The sequence below is a fragment of the Beta vulgaris genome, chromosome 2, assembly GCF_026745355.1.
Source record: "Beta vulgaris subsp. vulgaris cultivar EL10 chromosome 2, EL10.2, whole genome shotgun sequence".
Taxonomy (NCBI): Eukaryota; Viridiplantae; Streptophyta; class Magnoliopsida; order Caryophyllales; family Amaranthaceae; genus Beta; species Beta vulgaris.
Window position 1 is genome coordinate 49,026,166 of NC_079203.1, and position 27,356 is coordinate 49,053,521.

A 27,356-nucleotide genomic window follows, 5' to 3' on the forward strand; every position below is an offset into this window, starting at 1 on the left:
GCTTTGACCGAGTTTTGACCAATTTGGTCTCGAGTAGCTTGCGAGTTTTCTCATCTCATTTACACCCTTAGATATAAACATACATTTACGTCTCGACGTACGTAACAAATATTGCAATTCATTTTGATCAACTACCGGAGCATGGGGGATTAACCGAGACATCTAAGGCAAGCAAATGAAAAAAAGAACTCAATTGGCTTGTAGTGCGGCACATTAATTACACGCCTAACCCAATTACTTGTGTAATTGACTAAATTGCCCTAATATTTAGGTTGGGGTGGGCCTTCTTGATCGAGCCACGTTTAACGCATCCGAGGTTGCAACACCTTCATGCAGTGGCGGCAAGCGTCATTCTTAGTCAAACTTATTGGGAACATGATGATTTTGAAAACTGACAACTAAAAAGTGAAAACCACCTTTTCTGGTTTCCTGTTTTTGGTTTTTAGTTTTCAAAAAAACTGAAAACTGAAAATAAAAAACCGATAACGAACGGGCCCTAGATTTTCATAACAGATTATCTTTATTTAATCATAAGATTTGCGTGATCTTTGTTTGTGAGCTTAGATACCACAAGTGTAGATTATGCTTTTCTTAGATGTTTCCAATGGCTGCGGTACAGGATGGCGGATATAGGAGTACAAACTAATTAGGGAGTGGGACCTAAAATAATAGTCCTAGCCCTAAGGGCTAAGAGAGTAGTCTTTATTATATGGAGTATGTGATTGAAGGAATGACGGGTTAAGGTAAGACTCCTTTTGTAGTGTGATAACTGATAAGTTGGATCATAATTCATAAAGTGGGATTACCGCTGGACTGGACCTCATATGTCATAAGTTCATTATTTTTTTTTTTTTTTTTTTTTTTTGAAAGAACCATAAGTTCATTATTCATAATACATGGGTCAATTATTGTTTAATTAAGAAAAGGTCATTCTTATATGATCTTTGACTACAAGGACTCAAGGAGGGACTAAACAATAATTCCATAATCCATACAGAGATATTCCTAGATATAGTTATTCTTCCATGACCCCATTGGCAAAAAAAAATTGTATAACCATTGAGTAATCTATTTTAAAGAGATAAACATTAATAATTAGTTGAGTACAACTTAATAGATAGATAGAGTTAATTATTTTTTAATCGTCTATTTCTGGTGAGTAGTCTACTTAGAATAGACGTATCAATCTCAATTCTCAGCTCCATTATTGATTTATTGTCCATCCTCCAATAAAGTTCTCGTTTGCTTTTTGAGTTTTCAAGTTTAATGAATTTTTATTAGATGTGGTAATTGAGTAGTTTATATTTATCCACGTTAACCTTTAAGTAGATATGTTTTATATATCCTTGATTTTTAATGAATAATTTGAATTATTCCTTTCACCAAAAAATATTGAATTATTCCTTTCACCAAAAAAATTGAATTATTCCACCTCTTTTGCTAATACAATTAGGGAAAAAAAATGGGGTAGCGTCATGTGTCACTTCCATTCATCTCAACACGTCTTTAAGGGGGTGTTTGGTTCATATAATGGTATGGGTTTGGAATCAGGAATGAAATTAAGGTGGTATCGGTTTGGAACTTGATACTTAATACCTTGTGTTTGGTTTTATTTAGGAATGAAAAATCTTCTTTTATTTGATACCTAGAGGTAAGGTATGAGCCATACCCACCTCCCCCATGGGTTTTTAAACCCCATACCTTATGGGTTTGAGGTATGGGTTTAAAATTTAAAAATAAGTTAAACAAACACTAGGTATGGGTTTTGTTCATTCCAAACTCATATCTCATACCTAAAATTAGTGAACCAAACACCCCCTAAGTCATCCCAAACTCTTGATTCCGTAATGTACACCTCATTATCTAACATCAAGCTACACCTTCTAATTTTAATACTAATTGTTTGTCCAAACATTTATATAGTTTTATAAAATAATTGAAATAATCCTATGAGTCCAACAACTAGTTTTTAGTTATTATTGCGAAAAATTGTTTGAAGAATAACCGCCACAAATAGGAACCATCTCCTAAACGATATAGTTTTAACATGCTAAGAGTCCATAATTATGAGAAAAATGTTTTTATTTGTTTCCTTAAATCTTGCAACTTTTTTCATATTTTCAAATATGATTGTCAGCGAGATTCCTTTTAAAAACTTTTGAGTTAAAGGTATGTTCTTTTAGTTTAGACTAGATATTCATTTACAATATGTTCTTTTCAAATTGACCTATAAATGATACTTCCTCCATTTCGTTTTAAATGCAATAAAAAAATATTTTATATCTCATAAAAAAAACTTTTTTGTTGCATTTAAAACAAAATGAAAGAATTATATTTTTTAAGATGTATAATGAGTATTGTATACCGTAGTGCATAATCCACACTTTACAATAATGGGAAGAAGAGGGTATACAACGCATAAAAGGTGGGATGAGAAGAGCGTAAGTGTATGGAATGAAGTCAAGGGGAGACACCTTCAGAGGAGAGGCCTTGACTTTTTGGGTATAAAGAAAAAAAAGGAGTTAAAAAAGCCAGCTGGAAGAAGCTTGCAGCCCACGTACGCGTTGCGTTAGTGTGGGCCATAGTATTGGAAATTGAAGACTTCTTTCCAACATTTTGCGAGCCAATACTTGTTTCCCACGTAAGCTATGCCCTTTTGCGCGGCAACATTCTGTATTTCTGTTGACAAACAAACTCCCAACCTTTTTTTTTTCTTTATTAAGATAAATAATAATTGGTTCGAACACCAACCCTTACTAGACTACTAGCGTGTAACGAATACCAACTTAAAGGTTGAGTATAAGGCTAAATAGTTCAGAAGTAAATGTCCCGATATATTATTATGATGAAGATTCCATCCTTGAACAATACTCTGAAATTTGAACTTGTACTCCACTGAGCTACCAGTTACCAGTTTACCACCTTCCACTTACCTTTTTTTCTTTATTAGTTCCTCTAAAGTTATACCCTGTCAAAATATTTATTTTGTGTGATTGGGCCAGATTGGAGAAGATCGGCCCAAATTTTATTTTGTTCATTATGTTCAGCTCGTTCTATCTGAATTCTGACGCAATTACCTCAAGCTTGGGCTGAAGCCTGAAATCTTCATGGCCAAAGATTTAGCCTAACTGGGCTTTCTTTATTATTGTAAAATTTATATCATAAAAATTCAGACCCATAATTAGCTCTACTGTTTGAGACTTTGCCTGATAATCTCGAGTACTGATTTTGTCGGGCTGTGGCCCAATTACTTTTTTGTCCATATAGGCTCCGTTTGTTTTGATTGGATAAGGAATTTAAACAAGAATATTAAAGTAGAAAAGAGTTTTTCATCCCTTTATAAATATTTTTCTTTCGAAATTGGAAGAAAAGTCATTTTCCTCCACTCTCTAATAATTCTCAACATCTTCATTTTCCTTTTTTTAACTTAATCGTTTTCCATCGAATAAAATAAAGAAAACTTAATTTCCATTTACTTTTGTCTAGAAAATATTTTTCATAGAAAATGTTTCCGTCTAATGGACTCTTAATGGAATTAAAGATTCCTTTTAAATTAACTATTGTAACAGACACCAAGAAAGGCTGGTAAAAGGAAATTAAAAGAGGCAAAAAGAAATTTAAAAAAATACATTTATTTATGCAAGTGTAACAATTTAATAGTTTTCCTTGAACAATTACAGCAAATTTCTCATTATGAAGAATTGGTTAGAACAATTTAACTAAAAAAAAAAAGAAAAGCAAACATATGTTTATTTTTTCTGGTGGGCATGTGCCATCCAAACTTTTTATTGGCTTTTGGCTGGTTTAGTTGGCTTGTTTGACTGGCTGAAAACATTGGCTGTATGTATTGGCTTTCTAAGTTGGCTGTTTAAGCCAACTGTTTGCAAAAGTGTTTGACAAAAATAATTATGGTTGTTGGCGGTTTAATAGAGAGTTTGTGGGTCAATAAGCCAAAAACCAATCCAAAAAGTTGTTCCAGGCAGTTTTTGTCATTTTGGCTTAAAAGCCAGCTTTTCAGCCAACCAAAAAGCCAATAACCAAACATTTGTGGCTGTTTTAACCAAATTAAAAAGCCAAAAGCTATTGAAAAAGCCAATTACCAAAAATGACCTATAAGAGGGAACTATAGTGATTTGGCCGAAAAGCAGAGTTAATGGCTTTCATTTTAGTACTTATATAGTTATCCAAGTGTATCAACATGATTTTGTTGTTGTTAAGAGTAAAACACACATGTAAATTAGGAACAATTATCCCACATTGAAAAATTAGAGAGAGAATGACTAACATATAGTAGATTGGTGGGTTATTCCACCAGTCCACCTATCAAGTTTATCAGTTGTTGACAACATTAAACTCTTAAGTTGTTGCTCTTACAAGGGCCTCACTGAGAACTGTACTGCTCATCAATCCTATGAGATTAGAGTAATTAATCACAAACTAATATGTATAATTAACTCTATCCCAAACCCCTTCCATAAAATTACATTATACGAACAAAAAAAACGTTGAAAATACATAAAATTATTACCCTCATAATAATAACTTGAACAACACTCTTAATCATGCATGAATTATTAAACTCTTAATAATAACCTTAATTCCATTCAACTAATTAACTACCATAATTCTTATGCACCTCTCCCTAAAAGCTCTTGAATTCTCTTAAAAGAATCCAATTTTTGTAACAACATTTGTCTACGAAACCTCTTAATAAATAGATCAGCAACATGATCTATCTCATCTTCCAACTTAAAATCTCTTCCTTCATTTTCTTTCGAATTTTTCACCATATCAATGATTGATCCCCCATTATCTTCTTCATCATCAAACAATGAATGTGTAAGATCTGGATACTTATCATCGTCGAAATAACTATCTTGATGACCATAATACTCCAAGAACTCCATTTTTTGTGATCTCTCAAGATCATAATTATCACAATTAACAGTACTAGATGCGTAATTTAGATGAGATTCACTAGCTAAATTTGCATCATATAGAACAATTGCTTTGTTTTCACCATTACTACTACTAACATCATCATCTTCTTCGACAGTTTTTTTATCTAACAATGCTTGGATTTTGTTAGTAAGAGTAGCAAGTGAAAATTTTTTGCTCTTCATTAGAGAAAAAACTAGAAGACGGATTCTCATAGAATCTGCTTTACCCTTCACACCTGTGATTTTTCCTTTCACTAATGAACTTATAACAGATATGATATTCTTCATGAAAATTGAAGCTTTATTCTTCATTTTGGTACAACAGTAAGTATGAATAATGGTACAAGAAAGAATTGTATTGTGTTTTGGTTGAAAGAATGAAAATTTGATGTGCAAATAGACCTAGTTTATATAGATGCATGGAAAGAATAATCAAAGTTAATTGTAGTAGTATATGAAGATAGTGTATGCAATATGATGTTGTTACTTTATGTACTTTCTTTAGGTCACTTTAGTAGCTGGTTCATTCCAATGCATGTATAATACGTATGTGCAATTCACAGGCCATGTGCATTTTGTTAAAGGTGGTGGTAAAGTATAGGTAAAAGTAGAAACAGAAAAAACTTGGTGATGTTCCTTTCAAAAGGTATGCAATACTATATTAGGAAAAAGAAGAATCCTTAGCATGTAAGAAATGTTAAAGTTATAGTTTAAGGGCTCAATGCTATGTACAAGTGATTTTTGTCTAACTCAGTATTAAGAGTTATTTTACGTAGCAAATAGTCCTACTATTAGCAGGAACTTAGTTATCATTTAGGAAAGTCTTTCTGTCGGGATGAATAGTCCTATATATAATTATTTTCAATAAACCGGAAAATTTTCACTTCTTTTTTTAAGAGTTTGTTCTCCCCATCTTATTTTCAGTTCAATTCATTTCAGTTCAGTTCACTAGCAATCAGTTATCGATCACATGCAATCAATTCAGTTCAGTTCAGTTCAGTTCAGCTCCAACTATCATTTCTTAGTTATAATTTAATTCATTTCAGTTCAGTTCAATTTAGTTCAGTTCTGTTCAGTTGCAATAAGTTCAGTTCGATTGCAATCAGTTCAGTTCAATTCGGTTGTTTTATGTAGAAGAGAACATGCCCTAAATATCATTTCAGGATGTTCTCCCCAGCTTATTTTCAGTTCAGTTCAGTTCAATTCAGTTCAATTCAGTTCAGTTTAGATCAGTTCAGTTCAGTTCAGTTCAGTTCAGCTCTTGACAATACTTTTACTCTCACATATCACTATTCATTTCAGTTCAATTCAATTCAGTTCAGTTTAGTTCAGTTCAGTTCAGTTGTTTTATGCCGAAGAGAACAGGCCCTTCTTCTGGTTCCCTTTTAATCTACACATTTCATACTATGCCGTTATATAAAAACTCTACTTTGACCGTTGTTTGTAATTTATATGTAATGAATTAGTCATGTCGGGTCTTATTAGATTCGTCTCGATATATATTCGCAAAATATAAACGTTTTTACATTGTTTTCTTATTAAAATAGTTAAAAAAAATTATTATATAAATGGACAAAGTTATGCATTGAAAAAAAATGAAAATCAATCTGCTTTTAAAAAATAGAGGTATTACTTTATTTGTATTCTTATTACCTTTTTGCATTTTTGTAATATCTTATGCACATATTTAACCATAAATATTTATTAATACAATATTATGCAATATATATATATATATATATATATATATTTGAAATTAATTGAGACGAATTTAACATATCTCATAGGACTAGATTTTCTTGCATATATATAAGTCACCAAACACAATCAAAGTATTCTAACTTTGACCTTGATGTTTTAGTAAATTAAACTAGTCTTTTATGCACGCGATACGTGCTTCGATTGTTCGGGCCTACTCTTAATAAATTTCATCAAAATATAATTATAGAATTGTGAAATATAGTTTTTGTTATACAAACTATTGTAATCTATAAAGTGTTTAGAATTGAGATAAATATTTAGATGTAAAGTTTTGTAGTCAAATTGAATTCGTTAGTTTTTTTATTGAGTGACCATTTTTCTCATTATGTCTTACTTTGTCAATGCTTATTTAGTTTATTATTGAAATTTTGACCCATATTTAAATTAGGAAAGGATATAATTGTACAAAATATGAATATCCAATTAAGTATATATTTAGCTAAGGACAAGAATGACATTTCATTAGGGGACATGTACCGTAACTCCTCCTTGGCTTATCCATTACCCATTAAAAAGTGGGAAGTTCTGTTACTGTGCTTAGTAACAGTGGAGTTACAATCTTGCCCTTCCAAAGTGCTAAAATTTCTTGGCTGTCATGTTCTTCTCTTGTCATCTCTTTCCTCCCATTTTTCCTCTCAATCGTTCATCTTCTCTAACCTAATTTCTTCCCTCTTCTTTCACCTCTGTCCTCTTTCCATACCACATAGTTCACCGCCTCTTACATTATTTCTTCCCTTCCCTTCCCTTCCCTTTCTACCTCTAACCTTTTGGTTATTTGTGATGCGGTTCTCTGCTTTGCTGCTCTTTGTTCTAGAAATTTTTCAAGCTTCGAATCACTATGAACTTGCCCCAAATTCACTGTAAGTTTCAATGTTATATTGTATTCTATTATATTCTTAACGCAATTCTCTCTAACTCAACGATTGAGCATCGGTTCTTCATAAACTTTACTCTACAATTCAATTGGATATTTCAATTTTCAGTTGATTTTAAGCAACTTTTTAAAATTATCAGTGGTTCGATTTTTTCAATCATCGAGTGTTCGTGGAATTCACTGGCTTAGGTATTACTCAAATTTATTCTGTTCTTTTTCATTTTTGCTCTAATTTTTCGTTTTTTTCCTGTTGTTTGTCAGCTTGTGTTGTACTGCTATCTCGTGTTGTATTGATGTAAAAAGCTCTGATTTTATTAAATTAATTTGCGTCGTATTGCTGTTTTAGTTTGCTATCTTATTCAATAAAATAAATCTCGTGTTATACTGCTGTTTGCTATCTCGTGTTGTATCACTATTCAAGTGTTGTATCTCGTATTTTGGTTGATGTCCATGTTCTGGTTTTGGTGAATTTGAACTCCTCTTATAAGGAATTACCCGTGATGTTATACCATCCCCACAAGACTTCACCAACAACTAAGCTACAATCTGACACCCACTTATCCAAATGTACTAATGTATTTATATGAACTTCTTTGAGGGCTCCCCTTATAGTAGCAGAAACACTACTTTTGTGTAACTGGGATGTGAAACATAAGATATCCTTGGTTTGGATAAGTTCAATATTGTCGCTGTTGGAAATGGACTATATTGTTTTTGCAAATTCAGGAATCACAATATTATGTAGGTAGGCTTACAGGGAATTAAGATCATAGAAGATTGTATGCGATCTTGGAGACATAGATCATAGATGCTTAAAAGCACTATATGTGAACTTGCAATAGCCATGTCCATAAATCATAAGAAATGCTATATTTAAAGCATGGGGATATTTCATATTTGTGATCTCAAAAAAGAAGAAAAAAGTATTTGGAACTATGATTTTGATGATTGTAAAGTTCTCAATAAAAATTGTGTTGATTGCTTATTAAACTTCGCAATTTAATAAGCAATCAACATAGCTACAACATAGCTACAACCTACAGTTTACTCAATAAAAATTGTGTTGATTGATTATTGAAGTTCTCAATACGTTGTAAAGTTCCAAATACAATCAATAACTAGATATGTGAACCTACATCTAGCGTTTACGCTACCCGCTGGACACTAGCAACAGTCCCTCTTGGACTGAAACTCTCCAGCATTACACTGGCTACTCTAAAAACCATATCAAAATAGAACTTCCCCAGATTCAGCATAATATATAGCAATTATGCAAGTTATATATAGTGCTTTAACATTATTTTTATGAGCAGGGAATGCGTTAGGCTATTGGTAAGTTTTCATATGGTAGCGCCATAAAGCAAGCTGAGGGCATTTTTTGGTCTTAAAGCCTGTACTTTCTATTAGAACCATAATGAATTGTGACTAACCTTAAATTGTATACAGAAAGAAGAATTTCAACTCACACCTTATACAACAAATCCTTACGAGGCATTGGGTCCATTAGGACAACAGTCTTGCAAGGTAAATTTTCCAGCTGGCACCAATTTGTTTTTTTGTAACCCCTTTCCATTCTACTGTTATGTTGAGAAGTTGCTATATATCGAGTCTGCGTTGTCTGTACTTCCTAACTTATGCATTTATATCATATGGAAGTTTAGTATGAGTTTAGGGTATAGCCGAAACATATTATTTGCCATTGTAGCTTGTAGGGTTAAGATTATTTTATTCTTTCACTTATAGACGTGTTAATTTCCTTGACTTACTTTCACTATTTGGTTAACCGTCCATGGGAAGCGTGGTAATGTGCTCATTCATTCTATTATTGTTAGAAGTTGATATATAACTTATTATCTTGTTATACTAACAATGTAAATCCTCTTTAGTTGTAGAGGGTGGAAATATTGTTTTCCAAGGAGACATTGAAGAAACATAGAGATAGAGATAGAGATAGGCAGCCACGACAAGCTGCAACTCTTCTTTAATCTCTAAAGAAGGTTTTCAATTCTTGATTTGTAATATCTGTACTTTATCATAGTAAATGTACACTTACGTAGTAGTTATTGTTAGTTCAGACACATGGAGAGATAAGAAGAAAAAGATGGTAAAGGAAAAAAAAACATCGGTAAAACAGAGCTGTAACATATATGATGTTATATGTGTATCTATGTCTGTCTTAGTGACATAGCTGTGCTCACACAACATTCAATGGTATAATGATGTCTTTATCTATTTCTTTCTCTATTGTGTTAGGCATATTGTACGATTCAAATTTGAAGGTGAGCCAACATATATTTTTATTAGTGGAATTCCAAGGAAAAATAGAGCTACAAGTACATTACTAATTGTCGTTCATCTACAGGCTCTTGTGTTGCTCTGTGTGATTAGCGTAACTTATCTCTAATTCTTACTCACGATTCTATTGCTCTTTATGCTTTTGTGACCATCAGGCTGATGTCTTCTTTGCAATTTTTAATGAAACCTCAAAATTATAGGTATACTTCTTCATAACCTTCTCTTCGTCCCTGTTTCCTTCATGCATGTTTAGGTGTTTACTACTTTTCAGTCTTTTTTTTTTTAATGTTGCTTAGGGAACAATTACTTTTGGTGCTGGCTTCTTCTTTGTTGTAATAGGATGGCCAATAGTGGGAATGATATTGGAGTCATGGGTTCCTTGTACTCTTCAAGTCTGTAGTTACTATTAGATTTCTAACCTGTGTATGTTGTTCCCTCTATGCAGTGGCTTTTGGCCTATATTATTATTTGTTGGATTTTCCAGCAGCCATACATTCGAGCGGTATGTGTATCCATTTTTTATTTTTGGTCATAGTTTAATCATTGTATAAGAATTGGAATTAGCATTTCGAGTATGCTTATATGAAGTGTCTTTTTTTCATCGATCTGCTTTACAACTTTTAGAATGTTCCTCTTTTGAGTTGCTAAGAATGTTGTAATGTCTGTTATGGACATAATAACCTAATTTTTCTAGGTTTAGCTCACTATAAAGTATCTGGGTAGTCTAAGCTTGGTTCTGACCTCTTTTACACCTTCTTTCAAACCATGTATATTTCATTTAGGACGTGGGTAGCTCCCTTCTGTGGGTTAGCATGGTTAGAACTGTTTATGGCTACCAAAAGCATGTCGTGTTTGATTAAAGAGGAAGCATGGTTAATCTTTAAAAAGTCTCGTTTAAGCACCTTCATCATAAAAGAAATGAGTTGTAAAAATTTCTGCACAAGAGGATTTTGCATTCTTGCTTTTTAGTGAGTACTAAAAAACTGGAATAAGCGATGAATTAGTTGACATGAACACGCCCATAATTGTTGAAACTGTTGCCCAATTGTCTAGGTGGAATATAGATACACTTTCAAAAAATCGATCATAATAGTTCCAAACTTCCAACTATTGGCATTCCACTATTAGTAATCCCAATAATGCATGGTTTCTTTCTAAGCTTCCAAGTCAGCTACAACTTGATAAGCTGGTAGTTTCTTTTTATTTAATATCAATATACATAAATACCCATAGCCACTACTACTCCATACATATCGCTCCCAACCTCCAAGACATCTCCCTAACTATCCAAACTTACTGCCACCACCTCCATCCATCAAGCCTTTTTATATACAATTAACAGACTGAGTATTATTGTATGGTATTCTTGTTATCTTACTTGTAGATCATAATACAACAAACAGGTAACACACAATGACTTTGGAAATGGGTATGCTTGTGTGGGCAAAGGTGATGGCAGAAGGTCTGCTTGATGGATGGAGGTGATGGCAGAAGGCATTTCATTCCAAGTTACAACCTTTCTACAGTCAGTTATTATGATGGTGGAATAAAATGCCTTTTATATATATGCTCGAGGTATGTGCAATTGATTTATTAGGGTTTGTTGATTTTATATTTTCATATTTGACTTAGTTCACCTCTTGAATCATATCATAAATGTGTAAACCTTATACATAATAAACTCATGTGCACTTTCTCTTTTAGTGTATTTAATTTACATTATATTTAACATTGTTTTTCCCTTATCTAATTAGAATTAGATGCATGTTGGTTAATCTCTTTCTTTAAAAATCAGAAGCTTTTGTCTGATTTGCTTTCAGTTTCCTCCCCATGGATCTATTACAAAGTTAGGCCGAGATATTCATATTGATATGATTGAATTTAACACATGTGATTTCTCACTATTTAAAATATCTTACGATGATAAAAATACTAACTTTATATGATTTCCTCTTTTTATCTTTTCAATACAGAAACTACGACAGCCTATGGTGTTAAGAGAACTTCAAACGATAATACTTGGGTTGTTGATCCTATGTTGGGTATGTATTCAACATGAATACCTCGGAGTATGAAAAGGCACAGGAGTAACTGAAAGTCTGAGACGTAATGTGTAGTTATGGAGATTGAGTTGAACATGACTGAAGGATTGAATATCAGAATCATTCAATAGATCAACAGGCCAATTGCGAAAAGCTAGCAATAAAGTCTCTTATTATCATTAATTGTAATATATGTAAGATTTGAGAGTTAGCATATATGGATTTGTTTCTTAAAGTTGGATTAGATGCTACTTTCGGGTCTTTGATGCAAACTCAGTCACCTCTTTCGTGATTATTTAGATATTATTGGTATGGTTATCTAAGTCGAAGAACACGCAAACCATAGTGACATGTTATATACGCAACAAGGGCGTTTTAGAGCTAATGCAATCTATGTAGCTTATGTTCTTAACTACCAAGTTTAGATGCCTTTGTTTTTCCTAAATAATTATGCTAATGATGAACATTTAGTTGTCCGCAATTATTTTTGCTACCTTGGGGGGCCGTGCGCGATAGCGCGCGGTCCAACAACTAGTTTAATAAAGATATATGAAAAGTGGTTGAGCGTAGTAATCTAGTAACTATAATTTCTGATTTGTCCCTGCATAGATTGAGTATGGGAATAGGCAAACATTTATATATATACATATATATACATATATATATATATATATATATATATAATATATATATATATATATATATATATATATAATATATATATATATATATATATATATGGGAAGTGGATCTTGTGAAAACCACTCTTAGGCTGAAAACTGAAAACATCCAATCTTGACCGCCCGATTTCGCTTGGTTTTATTAACCGTTAGATCACGTTTCATTCTCCTTAGCTTGGTCATCGACGATTTCTACCTCTCACCCCTCATTTCCACCTCTCCATTCAAATCTGACCTCTACTCTGCCGATTTCTACCTCTCACCCCTCATTTCTACCTCCATTCAAATCTCACCTCTAGCTACTCCATTCAAATCCTTTCTCTCTCTTACCCCTCATTTCTACCTCTCACCGACGATTTTCTCTCTCCTCATCTCATAACTTCCATATCTCACCTCTCCATTCAAATCCTTTCTCACAAATATAACTCAATAGCGTCAACAATGGCGTCGGATCAAATGAAATTCTCTCTCATCTCCTCTCGCTTTAGTTTGACGAGCTTGAGCTTCCATATTCGCAACTAATTTGTTGCTTTAATTTCTCTCCTCAATTTGAAGCTTAATTTTCTCTCTCCTATCTTGGAATGCCGCCAAAGACAAAGGAGGTAATGTTAAATGTTTTTCGAATGTTTACTTCAATTCACAAATTCTTGTTTTTCGAACCCGATTTACTTCAATTCACAAATTTTATGTCAAATGTTTACTGTATTTGTATGTGCATATTTTCGACATTGATGTTTTAGTTGATTTTTTTTACTAGGGCTTTATTTCCTACTTTTTGCTTGATTTCAACTTTAATGGCCACAAATTAGGTTTGCTTTTACTAATCTACAAAATTAGGGTTTCCATGTATAATAATTAGGTTTGATTTTACTAACTCCGTACTCTTCTCAAACGAAGAATTATCTCTGTTTTGATTAAATTTCTCTGTTTTATGGTTTGAGATTTATGTGATTTGATGAGTGATTGCTAATTTTATGATAATTTTGAGCTCATTTTGATCATCATTATCAGAACTTCAATTGAATTTTTGAATCTAGTAATTTTCGATCGAAATTGCGAAGAGATCTTCATTTTTTGTTCAAATTCGATCTGTTTTGTTTGCGATTTTCAAAGATCTATCACATTTTTCATAATTAATGTATTTATTTGAATTATTTGTAGTAGATTTTGATTGCACCGGACAAAAATGAAGAGATATGTTTATATCAATGATGATGAATTATACAGTGCTTAATTTCCTTCCGAAGAATTTATTGGAACAGTTCAGGCGATGCCAAATTAGCTGCTTTTATTTTTATTGATAGTTAATTTGCTTTTTCTTTATCAAGCATTTGTTGTTGCGAAATTCGTTGAATGTTATTGCAAGTGTTGATAAATCGAGTTATTGTTGTCTTGATATTTTTTTATATTTATCTTAGAAGTGGAAGAAGTTACTCTTATAGCATATAAAGTTACCCTAAAAGTGCTAAAAGTTACCCTTGATATATATATAAAATTACCCTAAAATTGCTAAAAGTTACCCTAAAAATGGTAAAAGTTACCCTAAAAATGATATAGTTACTCTTATAATAAATAAAGTTATCCTTGAAATATATAGAACTACTCTTAATATAATAAAGTTACCCTAAAACTGGAAAAAGTTACCCTAAAAGTGTTAAAAGTTACCCTAAAGGGGTTAAAAGTTACCCTTGTTTTCAGTTTTCAGATTAAGAGCTGTTTTCAGCGGATCTCACCCCTATATATGTCCCTACAAAAATTGAGTATCATGAGCATGGGAAAACATAGATTCAACAAAAAAAATTATAAATAATATTTTTGGATGATTATGTTCTTTTCTTTTATTAAAAGTTGAGACTTGAGACATTATTATGATTAATACAAAACGGAGAGTTTAATTCTTAAATTTAATTTATTATAGGATCCAGAATTTTGAGACGGTCGCAGATTTAAAATGATGTACTCCTTGATGAGTGATATATATATCACTCTAAACCCCTTATTTATCTCTATTTTTAACCTTCCTTTTCTATTTTACCCTCTTTTATTTGTTTGTTTTGCTTAAAATGCACTTCTTTTGTTTTACTAGTTCTTTTTAGATATGTCTTTGTTTTACTTTTCAAGTTACTTTTTACATTATTTTCTTGGTTCTTTATAGGTCCAATTGAAATATACTTTTAATTTCATCTATAAAAGGCAAAGGAATGCACAAATGTGGAGTAAACCATGAATGATAAAGCGAAAGAGGCAAATGAAAGTTGAAGAAGCAAGATTCACAAGATGGTCCACTTTGAACGACCATATCTTCCATACTACAAATCATTTTTTAGTGATTCAAATTGGAGAGTAAAATTTGGCTCGTTATCTTTCCAACGATAGGTCACATGCTTGATTCGCATTAAAAACGAGAAAGTTATGGTCATTTGAAGTTGAGCTGTTTGTGCAGTTTTCTTAGGAGCGCCCGCTCCCTTTTTCAAGGAGCGCCCGCTCCTTGTTTTTGGAGCTCCCGCTCCCAGGTCGCTCTCTGGTCGCTCCAACTTTCTGTTTTGCCCAGTTACCATAGGAGCGCCCGCTCCTATTTATAAAGGAGCGCCCGCTCCTTTCAAATTTTCTGGGCAGCTCTGTTTTTTTCGCGACTCTTTAATGATGTAATAATTGGACCTATAAATAGGAATGATCCCTATTTATGAAGGGGAACCTAATTTTGAAGGGGGATTAGCCTCCATTAGTCTTAGATTAGGATTTTAAGTGAGAAAATCTCAAAACTTAGAGAGAGAAAAGGGAGAAAACTCAAAGAGAGGTTGAAGATTGTAGATTCAAGGGTGACACTTGTATTGGAACTTTCAACCATTCATCAATGAGCATTTCTTACTCTATCTCCTCTTTTATTGTTTTATTTTCATTGTTTTTCTTAGATTAGTTGTTCTTGATTAGTTTAATTATTTATATTTATTTTATTTAGTTTAATGTTAGATTAATGATTATTATCATGTTATTAAAGTTTAATTTCTCTAAAGTCCTCATTTTTGTATTTATGGAGTAGTTTGTTGGTTAGGGTTTGGGTGAAAACCCAACCATGATTGAATTGGGCATTTGAGATTGGATTTAGAGATTTGCGTGATTAAATTATTGCTTGTTTAGCTCTTCTAATCTATGTTGCATTCTCTTTGATCACTTGAATGTCGTATTAGATGGAGTTGATTGATTTAGGTTGGCATGAGAGTGTGACCTATTGATTTCTATTATTGACTTCGAACCTCGGGATATGTTAGTAATGGATGAGAGTCCTTATTTGATGTCTTTGAGGATTTCTCCGCCTATGAGAGTAGGATGGAGTTGTGTGTTGGGTCAATAGCTAATTCAAGTAGTGTTCATGTATTTCTCTATGTTTGATATTCTTATGCTATTTCATGATTAGTTGGTGTTTAATCCCATCTCCTAACTTTAGTTATCTTTGATATTTAGCTTTTTCGTAGTTCTTAGTTGGTTATTGACAATTTCCGACTTGATTTCGGCCTAGCTTATTGTTTTATCAATACATTTTGGTGTTCCTTAGTCCCTGTGGATTTCGACCCTTACTTATCACTTTACCTAGTTTAGTGATTTAGTTAGGTTTTGTTTGATTTTAGGAGGCTAGTGACGACCTAGTTTTTCCTATGTCAAAATGGCGCCGTTGCCGGGGACTTCGGCTTACATTGATTTGTGTTGATTAGATGAGTCTAGGCTATTTGTGAATATTCATTGTTTTTCTTTTCTTTTTCTTATTCTTAATATAAAAAAAAATGGCAAATATCTCTTTTCCTCAATATGAGAATGAGTCCTTTTGGATTTACTTTAATAGACTTGAGGACTTTATAAAATACTATGGTTATAGTCTTTGGGAGGCTTGTGAGATTACTTATTGGGGTTTAAATGAGCATACTAGAGGAGTGGTTGAAAATATGTTTAATGGTGAATTTCGAGCTATATCTTCAGATGAAGCTTGGGATTTTTATATGTGGTTAGCTAGGGATACTTATGATTTTGATTGTGCAAATTCTCATAATTCTTCTAATGTTTGTATGAATTCCTTTGATGAGTCAAGTGTTCTCACTAGTGGCCCTCTTATACATGATTTTAATTCCCCTCCGTCTTATGCTTATAACAATGATGTGCACTCTAATGTTGATGATATTCATGCTATCTCTCAATATTCATCAAATTTGTGCATGGATTTCAATCAAGTGCCTCATATTCCCGATATTGATTCTCATATGCTTGATTATGAACCCCTTCCCCAATTTGATGCTCAAAATGCTCCCCCAACTATTGTTGATCCCCTTTTGCAATTAGAAATTGATTTGAAATTGTTGAGGGAAAAATGGGGATGTAATGATGACATTCTTAAGTTTGATTATGTTGATTCAAGGGATGTTGAAAATGAAAATCAATTGGGAAAGAGTAGCCTAGATCTTGATGATGGTTTTTGGAGTAGTGATGATGAGGAGTATGCTCTTGAGGAGAAAAGGCCTATTATTGAGGATATTGTTGAAATTGAGGATGTTTATGAGTCTATTCATTCTCTTTTTGAATCTAATGTGTCTACCTCTAATGAATTGGACCTTACTCTTCCTCCTTGTGCTTTAGAGTGCCTACCCTCTCCTACTATCCCTTCTTGCTCGAGTGAAGATCTTGGTCAATGTAAGAGTGAGATACATTCTTTGGTGGTTGGTAATGTTTTTGAGGATTTAGAGGATGGAAAAGGTGCTTGTAAGGAGTCATTGGTCGAAAAAGCTTGTGATTTGAAGACTTGTGATATAGGAGAAGTCATTTGTGAAACCTTAGTTTCTATTCCTTCACCTTATATCCCATTTTCAAGAAAGCTTGACCTACTTCCGTCATTTCCCATCTCTTTCCCTTATTTACCCAAAATACCTCCATTAAATGAGCCACCTTCATCCCTTCACTTTCAAGTGCCCCATTTGATTAATTTTGAGGAAGAGAGTGAGATTGCCACAAAAAAAGAGGTTGTTGAGGAAACTTTGCCATTTATTTCTTCTCTTTATTTCGAGTCTTCTTTTTCTTATTTCTTTGTTTTTCCTTTTGATCCTTCTTGTTTTCGGCATAGCTTTCCTCTTTTGCATGAAGTTGCACTATGTCTTGTGCATGCTTTTTATTTAAGTATTGCATATGCTATGTTAATGGAAATGTGTGCTAGTGCATTTGACAAACTCTTGCGATCTTTGAATTGCTATTTACTAGAAAGGTCAAGCTTAGGACCTTAAATAAGCCTTTCTCGGGAAGTAACCCGTGATTTATTGCTTTCATTTTATTTCTTTTAGTATTTCTTATTTTTATTTTCTATCCTTGATTTATTTAGGTACATAATTGGAATAATATTCATTCTTGATAGCATGTGGAAAGCAAATCATGGTTTTGAGGAACATGATTAGAAATGGAGAAATTGGGTCATTTGCGGGTATCTACACCCACCTATCATCCGGTAGCATCCTTCCTTTTCTCTTTCTCTCATGCTTTATGATTGTGGAACATGTGTTGTTGGTTTGGATGTTTCTTCCCCCTCCCTCCCTCCCTTTGATTGTCTTGTTCAAGCATTGAGGACAATGCTTTATTCTAGCTTGGGGAGTAGCTATTCGCTAGCTTGGGGGAGGTGTATATACTTTATTTCTTTACTTTTCTCATTTTCAAAAATTTCAAAATTTTAAAAAAATATTTTCCTTTCTTTTCTTTTTCTTTCAAGTTTTGAGTTCTTCTTAATAAAGAAAAAAAATTGAAAAAATGAAAAAAGGATGTTTGGCAAAATGAAAAAAAAAAAGTTGAATAATAACAAAAGTACAAAGCATTTCATGCTCAAGGAAGATGCTAGTTGATGATATATGTGGATTCCTTGCTTTGATTTTGAGTACATGTTTAGAGCTCCTTTTGAAAGATGTGAGCTTGGGTTGTGATGTTTTAGAAGGTGATTAATCTTGATTGCATTAGAGTCTACCAAAATGAAACTAATGAATGCTCAATTGAATGTCTAGTCTTGAATCTTGACTATGTTGCTCATGCTTGGATAATTTTAGCTTCAAATTTGCGGTCCCTTGTGTCCCTAGATATGCTCATCATGTCCCCAAGCAAAGCTCTACAAGAAGCTTAGTTTATAGTTCTTTTCGTTTGAAATAAGTGGCACAAAAAGCCACAAGCTCTTATGTTTCTCTTTAGTGAGTAGTTACCTCTTCCTTGTACATCAAAGATTCCCGTAATAAGGGAAAAAGAAAAAGCCAAAAAAAAAGTCAAAAAAGGCGTGAAAAATGAGAAAAAGTGAAGAAAAACGAAAAAAGAATAGAAGAATTTCAATAAAAGAGGTCAATTTGTGGATGCCTCCCACACTTAGTTCTATTTTCTTAAGTTTTGAGTAGAGTGGAGTCTAAGGCCTATTTGTGTGTCTAGGGATGGTGGACTAGTGGTTTGAGCTTCTATAACACTTGAAGAACCATTAAGTCTTTTGGATAGCTAGGTGTTCTCTAATGAGCGAGTAAAAAGTCTAATTAGGTGTCCTATTGCAATCTTGATTAGTTTCTTTCTCTACTCATAACCTATGAGTACATTTGATAATTGATTGTCTTGAAAGTTGCTTTCTATCATTGCTTGTGAACCATTTCATTGATAGTTGACTTGGGCATAAATCTTGAGTTTGTTGAATAAATAATTGATGAAAATATAAGAGTTGTGGGTTCAAACTCTTGGGAAACCCTCGCGAGATCTCACTCGCCCTCTAGAGCGATTTAGGGGTTTAAAGAGCTTGTTGCATATGCTAAATGCAACCGTGATTCCTACGGAAGTGAGTTAGGATTTATTGCCTTTTTAGCATAGTTTTTCATTCTTTTTATTTTGTTTACCCGAGGACGAGCAAAGGTTAAGCTTGGGGGAATTTGATGAGTGATATATATATCACTCTAAACCCCTTATTTATCTCTATTTTTAACCTTCCTTTTCTATTTTACCCTCTTTTATTTGTTTGTTTTGCTTAAAATGCACTTCTTTTTGTTTTACTAGTTCTTTTTAGATATGTCTTTGTTTTACTTTTCAAGTTACTTTTTACATTATTTTCTTGGTTCTTTATAGGTCCAATTGAAATATACTTTTAATTTCATCTATAAAAGGCAAAGGAATGCACAAATGTGGAGTAAACCATGAATGATAAAGCGAAGGAGGCAAATGAAAGTTGAAGAAGCAAGATTCACAAGATGGTCCACTTTGAACGACCATATCTTCCATACTACAAATCATTTTTTAGTGATTCAAATTGGAGAGTAAAATTTGGCTCGTTATCTTTCCAACGATAGGTCACATGCTTGATTCGCATTAAAAACGAGAAAGTTATGGTCATTTGAAGTTGAGCTGTTTGTGCAGTTTTCTTAGGAGCGCCCGCTCCCTTTTTCAAGGAGCGCCCGCTCCTTGTTTTTTGGAGCTCCCGCTCCCAGGTCGCTCTCTGGTCGCTCCAACTTTCTGTTTTGCCCAGTTACCATAGGAGCGCCCGCTCCTATTTATAAAGGAGCGCCCGCTCCTTTCAAATTTTCTGGGCAGCTCTGTTTTTTTCGCGACTCTTTAATGATGTAATAATTGGACCTATAAATAGGAATGATCCCTATTTATGAAGGGGAACCTAATTTTGAAGGGGGATTAGCCTCCATTAGTCTTAGATTAGGATTTTAAGTGAGAAAAATCTCAAAACTTAGAGAGAGAAAAGGGAGAAAACTCAAAGAGAGGTTGAAGATTGTAGATTCAAGGGTGACACTTGTATTGGAACTTTCAACCATTCATCAATGAGCATTTCTTACTCTATCTCCTCTTTTATTGTTTTATTTTCATTGTTTTTCTTAGATTAGTTGTTCTTGATTAGTTTAATTATTTATTATTTATTTTATTTAGTTTAATGTTAGATTAATGATTATTATCATGTTATTAAAGTTTAATTTCTCTAAAGTCCTCATTTTTGTATTTATGGAGTAGTTTGTTGGTTAGGGTTTGGGTGAAAACCCAACCATGATTGAATTGGGCATTTGAGATTGGATTTAGAGATTTGCGTGATTAAATTATTGCTTGTTTAGCTCTTCTAATCTATGTTGCATTCTCTTTGATCATTTGAATGTCGTATTAGATGGAGTTGATTGATTTAGGTTGGCATGAGAGTGTAACCTATTGATTTCTATTATTGATTCGAACCTCGGGATATGTTAGTAATGGATGAGAGTCCTTATTTGATGTCTTTGAGGATTTCTCCGCCTATGAGAGTAGGATGAGAGTTGTGTGTTGGGTCAAAAGCTAATTCAAGTAGTGTTCATGTATTCTCTCTATGTTTGATATTCTTATGTCTATTTCATGATTAGTTGGTGTTTAATCCCATCTCCTAACTTTAGTTATCTTTGATATTTAGCTTTTTCATAGTTCTTAGTTGGTTATTGACAATTTCCGACTTGATTTCGGCCTAACTTATTGTTTTATCAATACATTTTGGTGTTCCTTAGTCCCTGTGGATTTCGACCCTTACTTATCACTTTACCTAGTTTAGTGATTTAGTTAGGTTTTGTTTGATTTTAGGAGGCTAGTGACGACCTAGTTTTTCCTATGTCACTCCTCTTTCTTATATTTTGAGACGGAGGGAGTTCATCATAAGTTTTGCTAGATTTAAAACTGTTTTTTTTTGCAAGTTCTTTTGTAAATCCCCTTTCTTATATTAACAGAAATCCTGTTCTATTCGTGATGGCCAAATATTCGCGATAACTTATCAATTGAAATCTTCAAATTTACTTCGATACACATATAACAAGATGGCCAAATATTCGTGATAATTCGCAACAAGAGAGCTTATGCGTAAAAAAAAAAACTACTATATTTTAGCAAATTGTCCGGTGTGGATGATTCTCTGGGACTGGTATAATGGTTTTTCATGAAGGAAACTCGAGATAGTTCCCTATGCTTTCTCATAAACATTGAGCAAAAGATATATCTTTTAATTTGTTTCCATTTGTTTAAAAAGAAATTAAATGCTTTAGCTTAGGTCTTTCAATATTTCGAGTTAACTATCCATTGAGGACCTAAATTATACCTCTTTTTTCTATTGAGGACCTAAACTATAATCTTGTTCCACCAAGGGATTATAATCCAACACCGTTAACTACCGTTAAAGTAGCAATTGAATAGGAAATTCAAGAAAGAAAATTAAAAAAATTCAATAATAAAGTAACAATTATCCATTAAAAAGAAAAAAAAGTAACAATTATCCTTAAATAGCAAATAATTACAGTTTCAAATGAAATATAAAATTGACGTGCAATTAATTAGTGTAGCCCATTCTTTATATCTTTCTTGTTACTATTTGCAACATCTTCCCCAAATAAATTTTGCTATATTTAATTCTTCAAAAAGCAAAGTTTGCAATTTTCTCCTACAAGAATAAAGTGTGAACATTAAAAACAGAAAATTAGTGTTGTAGAAGACTACAAAAAATACAATTAAAGTACTTAATGAAGCAACATATAAAAAAAATGAGTAATACAAATATACTACCTTCTTAATTATTTACATGAATTTGTTGTTCTTTTTCATATCTTATATAAGCTGAAAATTCATCAGATGCTGAAGCTGAAAAAAATTGTTACCTATGGAGATTCTCTCCATTGTAGCAATGATAGTGTATATGAGGTTTTGGCTTTTTTTTTTTCAATTTTTTTTTTAAATTTTATGCTTTATTAGTAATACCAAGTCCGTCGTTATGTTAAACGGCGTTCGTTTCTAAGCCCTTAGTGGAACAAATGCATAGTTTAGGTCCTTAATTGGAAAAAATAGGTATAGTTTAGGTCCTTAATAGGTAGTTAACTCTTCCCTTATAAATAGGGTCACCTTAATTTTTCTTGCACATTCTCGATAAAAATGCATGAATCGAAATCTATATATAGGATTCTTCCATTCTCTGTGTGTCCAAAATATTTATACTTCACCCGTTCTGAAATAAGTAAAACATTTTTTTCAAAAAGCTCTCACATAAAAAAAAAAGAAAAAAACAAGAAGTATTTCACCTATTTTAAAATGAAGGAATTATATAGACTTTTGAAAACATTATTATCCGTCAATATAATAGAGATTTTTATTGCAAACATAGCTAATAAGGTATAGAATACAAAACTATTATTCCTGATTCATCAGCTTAAACTTTTGGTTTAGTTGGTCCTTTAACATAGTACCAAAGCCAGCCAGATATGAGGGAGCATGTGATTCATCCATACTTCAAGCCCAACGGGCTCTTGCATGAGAGGACGTGATAGAATATAAAACTATTCCTGGAACTCCAACGAGCAGCTTAAACTTTTGATTGAGTTGGTCCTTTGACGATAAGGTATGGAACATGCATATTATAGGAGTGGTCTATCTTCTGATCACAAAGGTCTTCCTAATGCACAAGGATAGCTAAGCAATGATGTGAATTGGGTTTGAAAATTTTGGAGGCCCAATAAAACTAATCCAACCATAATTGGACTAGACATATATACATGAATCATGATCATTATGCTCCATGCTCCTTTTCAGTCCAATTAGGGTACTAACTACTAATCAAATCACAAAACAAGATCCTGAATTTTTCAATTACTTTTTTTTTCTTTTTAATAAAGAATTTCCCCTACCTTTGCATTTAAATAAAAATTTGATAAACTCCATATTTCAAAGTGAATCATTTTGTTTGGACACACATTGTTCCCCAGCTGCTCCTTTTTTCTCATGGTGGCCCTTGTAATTATTATTATCATCTTCATCACCCCTAAAAGTTGAGCATTACAATGCTTTAATTTTATTAATACTTGTACCTCTCTATATATATATATACCATATTGTGAGATACTAATCTAATAATCTTACTTTATCAAACTCAAAACAAGACTATTACTTTTAGATCTTTTCTTCGTGTTAATTTAACAATGGTAAGAGCTAGTACTTCTTTGATGATCATAGTTGTTATTTGTTGCTTGCTATTTACGTCAATGCATGGTGAAGAAAAAGATGGGTCAGAAATTTACGCGATCTTAAGAGATGCCGGAAAAGGGGTTCCGGCTGCCGGAATATCGACGGGCGGTTACCGGAAGAAAATTCCCAAGGGAAAATCAGCTAGGAGGCTTATGCAAGCTGATCAAGATTATGATTATTATGATTTCTATAGGAAGCATGAAGATATACCAAGTCCTGGTATTGGTCATTGAGTACGTGAATATTCATCCTTCGCAAGTTGGGATCCCTTTATTCTCCGACTTGCAAGGTTTTTCCTTACCTTATTAGAAAAATACAGTATTTTAGTATATAGTGAAGTATTTGGTTTTACAAGAAAATATATATATACTGTTCAATATATTTGTTTGGTCTTATACAAAATTTTCACCTTCCATATTTTAGTTTCCTTTTCCATTTGCGAGTTTCTTGTTGTTCACATTTGTTTGATACGTTGTATTTACGACATAATAATTTAATCGCTATAATATGGAATAATTATTGTTGTTGTATGTAATAAACATTTTGTGATGTCAAACATGTTGTTCATAAGTTTGTTAAAGTTTTTTTTTTTTACCAAATTAGTTCGATTGTTATTAAAGCTTAGGATTATAGCTTTATGAGTTTCTTCTTGTTCAATTTTGTTTGTTGAATCGAGCATTCAAGTGTTAATAATATGCAATTTTGCATTCATATAACTAGATAACTTAGAGGTTACAAGTTAATTTTTTTCCTTAATACTTAACATATTTAATTTGGTGAACAGAGGTAATATTAACATTTTATAACTTACGAAGTATATGACTACTTGATTGCAATTTTTCATGATCTCTAATATAATGCATATATATTCCATTCATTAGTATTATTTTTATTTTTATACCAAGGATATCTTGGCCTAGTGGTTAAGATTGAGGTGTTGTAAATGATAGGTCACAGGTTCGAATCCCCCTCCCCTTCTTTGTACTTTGTACTGCCTTTGTGGCTCATATGGATCAAAAAAAAAATTAGTATTATTTTTATGTATAGTAAAAATAATAAAAAAAATTAATATTGAATATAATACACATTGACATATTTTGACCTCATGAACTATACTACGTCTCTATTTTTAATAGTTGAGAGATTCGGGCCTTCTCACGCTTCATCCCCTACAACAACTGAAAAGGAGAAGAATGAAAAGGTGCTTCAATCAAGGCTTTCCTTGCTACCAGCAACAAGAATGGAATCTTTTTTTTTTTTTGATCATTTTATTTCACAATCCTTTTAAAAGGGTAATTTCGTCTGCCACTTACATCATACCATGGGAGGGGGTCGGATCAATATTAAATGGGAGACTTCTTCCATCTAACTACATCTGAGAAAACATAGATTTCTCCAATTGCATTCTGTTTTACTTGACTTGAGCAGCTTGAGAGATAATCAAACTTCAGAAGAGGGAGCTTTTTGCATGTAGATCTGATGAAGTTCAACAAGAAGGAGAGATTAGTCGGACCAGATGAGAGATTGAGGCACCAACTGATAGCTTGGCTGGATTCAGAGAAAATTGAGATTTCTCGGTCTTTTAGATTTTGCACGCTGAGAGAGATTTGCAGAGCTCGGTGAATTGCAATCACTGCAACTTCATTAATACCCATTGGCGGAAAAGGGCATGAGAAGGAGCATAAGACCACACCCAATTCATGTCTGAGGAAGCCTCCATAAATGCCTCCTGCTCTAGCTCCTTCTTTTGGCGAGAACGGGGTGAAACCCACCATCCACTTGAGACAAGGGTCAGGGGGGTTAGATCTGAGCTGAATAAGAGGGGGGAGATGGGAGGTTTTACTTCTTCGAGGCACAGCGCTACCCCATAAAAGACATTGTGGGATTCTGATGACTTCTTCAATTGTGTACGGGAAGGAGAGGTTCCATGGCTTCATCCACCAACATAAACGGACAAGAATGAGGTTTTTGATTTCTGAAACTGATGATTCTTTCTTATTGAAAATTCTCTCATTGCGTTCTCTCCAGATTGACCAGATAATCACAATGAATGCTGCCAGCCAGATTTTTTTGAATAATTTTTCCTTCCTTGGGTAATTCCATTGAGAGAGGGCAAGATTTAGAGATTTTGGCCATACCCAAGATAGGTTCCAAAGATCCCACCACCAAGCCCAAATCTCCATTGAGAAGGGGCAAAACAAAAAGAGGTGCGAAATATCCTCAGGCTCCAAACTACATAATGAGCAACCCACCTCAGAGGGTGGGATAATGTTCAGAGAAGCTAGTTTCTTCTTAGTATTGATTCTCTCTAGCACTGATAACCAAGTGAAGATTTCTATTCGGAAGGGAACAAGTCCTTTCCATATCTTTTGAGGGAGATTTTCTAGACAGGGCTTCGAGCGCTTGTGAAGTTCTTCATAGAAGGAGCGAACTGAGAAATTACCATCCATACTAAAGTTCCATATTAACTCATCTGATTCATTGTGGCGGACTGAAATTACCATCCATACAAGAATGGAATCTTTTGAGCTTTTAGTTCTTCTTGCCTACATTTAAGATGAATATATACCAACAAATCTACAATTTCACAATCTCTTTGAGTGCCTTCTTCGATTCCCCTTGAAGTAGGGGGTTTCCGTGGGAACGAGAACCTTACTTTTCAGATACAATAGAAAACCACTCAGGTTAATAGCTCCTTTCATCATGGGTCACTGTCCCTAATCAATTTGGATCACTAAAAAAGACCTCCGCAGGACCTTCACCCGGAAAACAGTTTCAAAGGTAGACAACAGCAGTTGTTAAAATACTATTACAAGCAAATTTCTTACTTCAGTTACCTTAAGAGGCTCATTTAGGCCTCTAATGTTCCAAGAACAGATAGCCATCATGGAACTGGAGGGATAAGGGTCTGTACCATTTTATCCACTTCTTCGGGAATCATATAAGGGTTTGAACATTAGCAGAAAAAACTCTTCCCCTTCTCTTTTGTCTTCCTCGCAACAACTTGTCAATCATCCTTATCAGCCACTGTGTGTTGGATTATGCTCCAAAATTAGTCAAATAGTTTTCCTAATAGTTATGATTAGTTGCTAATAAATAGTTAGTGGGTTAACAAGTAGTGGTCTAGATAATGGTTTAGCTAGTGGGATAGCAAGTAGTGGGCTACATAGTGGACATGTTATTAGTAGTGCTTTGTACGCTTATTTAAAGGTTGTTTTGTTTATTCATTAAATGAGTACATGAAAAATATATAAAAATGTAGTCTTTCTAATTCTCTCAAAGTTTCTCTTTTTCTCCTCTAAAACTTCTACACTGTGTTATAGGCTGATTAGGAGTAGCCACCACAGTGAGAATAGGAGGTCTAGTATCATTTTGTTGCACCATAAAGAGGTATGGGTTAATAACCTAGATAAAAAAAAGAAAAAAAGAAAATAAGATAAGGTAGCATAGCACGCTTGACAGGGCCTTGTTTACTGAGTTGCAATTAGAGATGGCCAACAGTGCGGGCCAATCCAGCCCATCCAACCCAGCCCACCTCGTGGGCCGTGTGGGTCGGGCTCGCAAAAAGCCCGGTCCAGTCCAGCTCGAACCGTGAAATTGGTGGGTGGGCTGTGGGCCAGATTTCTTGAGCCCAGCCCACTAAAGCCCGCTACTAAAACCGCCCAGCCCGGACCACGAAACCGGTGCAGCCCAACCCATGAACCAGACCAGCCCAGTCCAAGTTATTATTGAACCAAATTGTGTATATTTTAATCAAATTGTA

At 33.5% G+C, this 27,356-nt stretch overlaps 3 protein-coding genes and 1 long non-coding RNA gene across 7 annotated transcripts; 2 read left to right on the forward strand and 2 right to left on the reverse strand.

The window, feature by feature from the left end:
• Positions 1–4,512: 4,512 nt before the first annotated feature.
• On the reverse strand, positions 4,513–5,470 carry LOC104908564 (hypothetical protein). Its single transcript, XM_010697687.4, has one exon. It carries the CDS (start codon positions 5,250–5,252, stop codon positions 4,629–4,631), a length of 624 nt encoding a protein of 207 aa, XP_010695989.1. The 5' UTR covers positions 5,253–5,470; the 3' UTR covers positions 4,513–4,628.
• Positions 5,471–7,333: 1,863 nt separating this feature from the next.
• On the forward strand, positions 7,334–12,327 carry LOC104908554 (uncharacterized). 4 transcript variants are annotated; one of them, XR_792211.3, is made up of 6 exons: positions 7,334–7,561; positions 9,022–9,099; positions 10,026–10,070; positions 10,316–10,372; positions 11,274–11,445; positions 11,844–12,327. It is a non-coding gene; the product is annotated as an uncharacterized LOC104908554 (long non-coding RNA). The 4 variants fall into 4 exon arrangements; XR_007271539.2 differs by lacking the exon at positions 7,334–7,561 and adding an exon at positions 9,462–9,572 and having other exon boundaries at positions 8,445–9,099; XR_008968272.1 differs by lacking the exon at positions 7,334–7,561 and having other exon boundaries at positions 8,451–9,572.
• A 3,671-nt stretch (positions 12,328–15,998) lies between these two features.
• On the forward strand, positions 15,999–24,008 carry LOC130590397 (uncharacterized). The gene is made up of 2 exons (XM_057392730.1): positions 15,999–17,595; positions 17,949–24,008. The coding sequence occupies exons 1-2, from the start codon at positions 16,372–16,374 to the stop codon at positions 17,976–17,978; spliced, it is 1,254 nt and encodes a 417-aa protein (XP_057248713.1). The 5' UTR covers positions 15,999–16,371; the 3' UTR covers positions 17,979–24,008.
• A 703-nt stretch (positions 24,009–24,711) lies between these two features.
• LOC104884173 (uncharacterized) lies at positions 24,712–26,478 on the reverse strand. Its single transcript, XM_010668776.3, has 2 exons — positions 26,431–26,478; positions 24,712–26,139 (listed from the first exon to the last, which is right to left on the reverse strand). Exons 1-2 carry the CDS (start codon positions 26,476–26,478, stop codon positions 24,937–24,939), a joined length of 1,251 nt encoding a protein of 416 aa, XP_010667078.3. The 3' UTR covers positions 24,712–24,936.
• Positions 26,479–27,356: the final 878 nt, after the last annotated feature.

Bases quoted from the DNA above. Each gene is read 5' to 3' on its own strand.
- LOC104908564 (XM_010697687.4), bottom strand. From the start codon at position 5,252: ATGAAGAATAAAGCTTCAATTTTCATGAAGAATATCATATCTGTTATA.
- LOC130590397 (XM_057392730.1), top strand. From the start codon at position 16,372: ATGGCAAATATCTCTTTTCCTCAATATGAGAATGAGTCCTTTTGGATT. The intron at 17,596-17,948 runs GTTGTTGAGGAA...TGATTTATTTAG, and splicing joins AGATTGCCACAAAAAAAGAG to GTACATAATTGGAATAATAT.
- LOC104884173 (XM_010668776.3), bottom strand. From the start codon at position 26,478: ATGGCTATCTGTTCTTGGAACATTAGAGGCCTAAATGAGCCTCTTAAG. The intron at 26,140-26,430 runs GTAACTGAAGTA...TCTTAAATGTAG, and splicing joins GCCTAAATGAGCCTCTTAAG to GCAAGAAGAACTAAAAGCTC.